This window comes from Montipora foliosa, chromosome 11, assembly GCF_036669935.1.
Source record: "Montipora foliosa isolate CH-2021 chromosome 11, ASM3666993v2, whole genome shotgun sequence".
Lineage (NCBI taxonomy): Eukaryota > Metazoa > Cnidaria > Anthozoa > Scleractinia > Acroporidae > Montipora > Montipora foliosa.
In genome coordinates, this window is record NC_090879.1 from 40,213,546 (window position 1) to 40,215,315 (window position 1,770).

At 34.9% G+C, this 1,770-nt stretch overlaps 1 protein-coding gene across 1 annotated transcript in view; it reads right to left on the bottom strand.

The window, feature by feature from the left end:
* The window catches only part of LOC137977051 (uncharacterized), a 2,803-nt gene extending 1,766 nt beyond the window's left edge, over positions 1-1,037 (bottom strand). Inside the window, exons 1-2 of the mRNA XM_068824348.1 lie at positions 938-1,037; positions 477-642 (exon numbers count right to left, since the gene is read on the bottom strand). Of these exons, the coding sequence (XP_068680449.1) occupies positions 477-642; positions 938-1,037 (266 nt within the window). The remainder of the gene's footprint in view (positions 1-476; positions 643-937) is intronic.
* Between the last annotated feature and the right edge of the window lie 733 nt (positions 1,038-1,770).

Here is a 1,770-nt window from a genome sequence, read left to right on the forward strand (position 1 = left end):
GATTTATTAATTCCCACCATTATCAAGAAATATACTTGTGTGAAGTAGTAGTGCCCTGCAAGCAGAGGTTTCTCAGGAATATAACCATGTGATATTAAAAAAGTCTTCCTTTTTTTCTTAGGTTGTCATGAATAATGCAGGAATTAGGCCTCTGCTTAAACTGTAAATGTTACAATTCATCACCTGGTGATGAATGGTAAATCTTAAGGGCTCCTTGGACTGTTTGTACAAATCTTAGCACAAGACAAAAAAGTGCTGCGACATGTCCCAATTAGCGAATTCATAAGTGCAAATGAAAAGTCTAAAATCTGAGACTGTGAGAGCCAATTCTTTGTTTGTGCAGGAAACCCAGACTTGGGTTACTCCAGTAATATCATTATAATTATATGTATCATTTTATAAACATAGAAAACCCAGAAAATTTAAATGAAATGCATGTTATTGTCAGTTCAAGACATATATAATTTTTGTCTTACGTGAATCCTTCTTCCAACATTTTCAGGACGCCTTCCCAGAACAAGAAGTAAAGGTCACTGGGTGTACAGCTTCCGGAGGGAAATTGTGCAATTGGGCATCGGAACCCACAGTCACTTAGAAAAACAAACTGCAACACTTGACTCGCAAGTTCTGGATCACCTTTTCCTGCATGGACATTACCATAGAAATATGTATTAGCACCTGATTTTTTCCTGAGTTCTAGAGTCTGCAGAGTTTCATTTGAAATGGAAATATTTAATACCTTGCAGACAAATACTTAGTCATGATTAAAGTTTTTTCGAAGTGTATGGGGCAAGATTGGTAATATTGGTCAATTAATTTGTAAGTCACATTTAATAGAGTTGTAAGGTAGCTAAGTAAGAAATATAAATGCTTGAGAGTTTGATTGAATGTCCTCAAATCTTTATATAGTCAAAATTGAAATTTAATCAGCAAATACCTGAGAGATGTGACATAATATCATGACCTTTGCCAAGATCAACAAATCCAACCAGCTGGTGTTTCCCGCTCTTTACCACCATCTCCAGATTTTCCTGCATTATTACATAGTCTGACTGGTTAGGTATGTACATCTAAATATGGTCAAAAATTAGGCTAACTTTCTAGGTGTGTGCATGACACGTAATACTGCAAATTGTTAGCATAACACTAGTTCTCAATCTCTTTTCATTAATTGACTATTCCAAAATCTTATGTTCTCACTGGTGCAAATTCTTACTTCAAAAGAAGCATAATATAATGTACCAGTGACACACATCATTTTGAATACTGTTAACCTTTATTGGCTGCTAACATAAATTTGAAGCCTTGAAATGTTTTGAATTGTTATAATTTCCATTACTTGCCTGTATTTTCATTTCATCTATGACAAATCCACCCCGGTAGCCCTGGGCTTTTAAGCCTGCCCTTTTTTGCCTCGTCAGAACACCATCTGAGAATGGGATCTTGCCATCCTGGAGATTGTTGCACCTTGTTTTTGTGCAATCTTAAAATTAGGAGTATAAATAGAAATAGTTCCTTATCATCATGCATCAGTGATTGCTATGTGATTGAAATGGTATTTGCCTCTAGTTAATATCAGCTGAAAATAGGCATATTATAATAATTTTCTTAATACATATGTCTTTTTCAAACTGAGAGTAAAGTTATTATGTCGTAAAAAAAGCGTGTTTCTGTGTTTTATGGATTTGATAAGCCATGACCGGTGATAGATACTGCAAAATTGGTTGAATTCTAAGGTAATGAGGTGGAACTGCTCGGTATATAAATAAA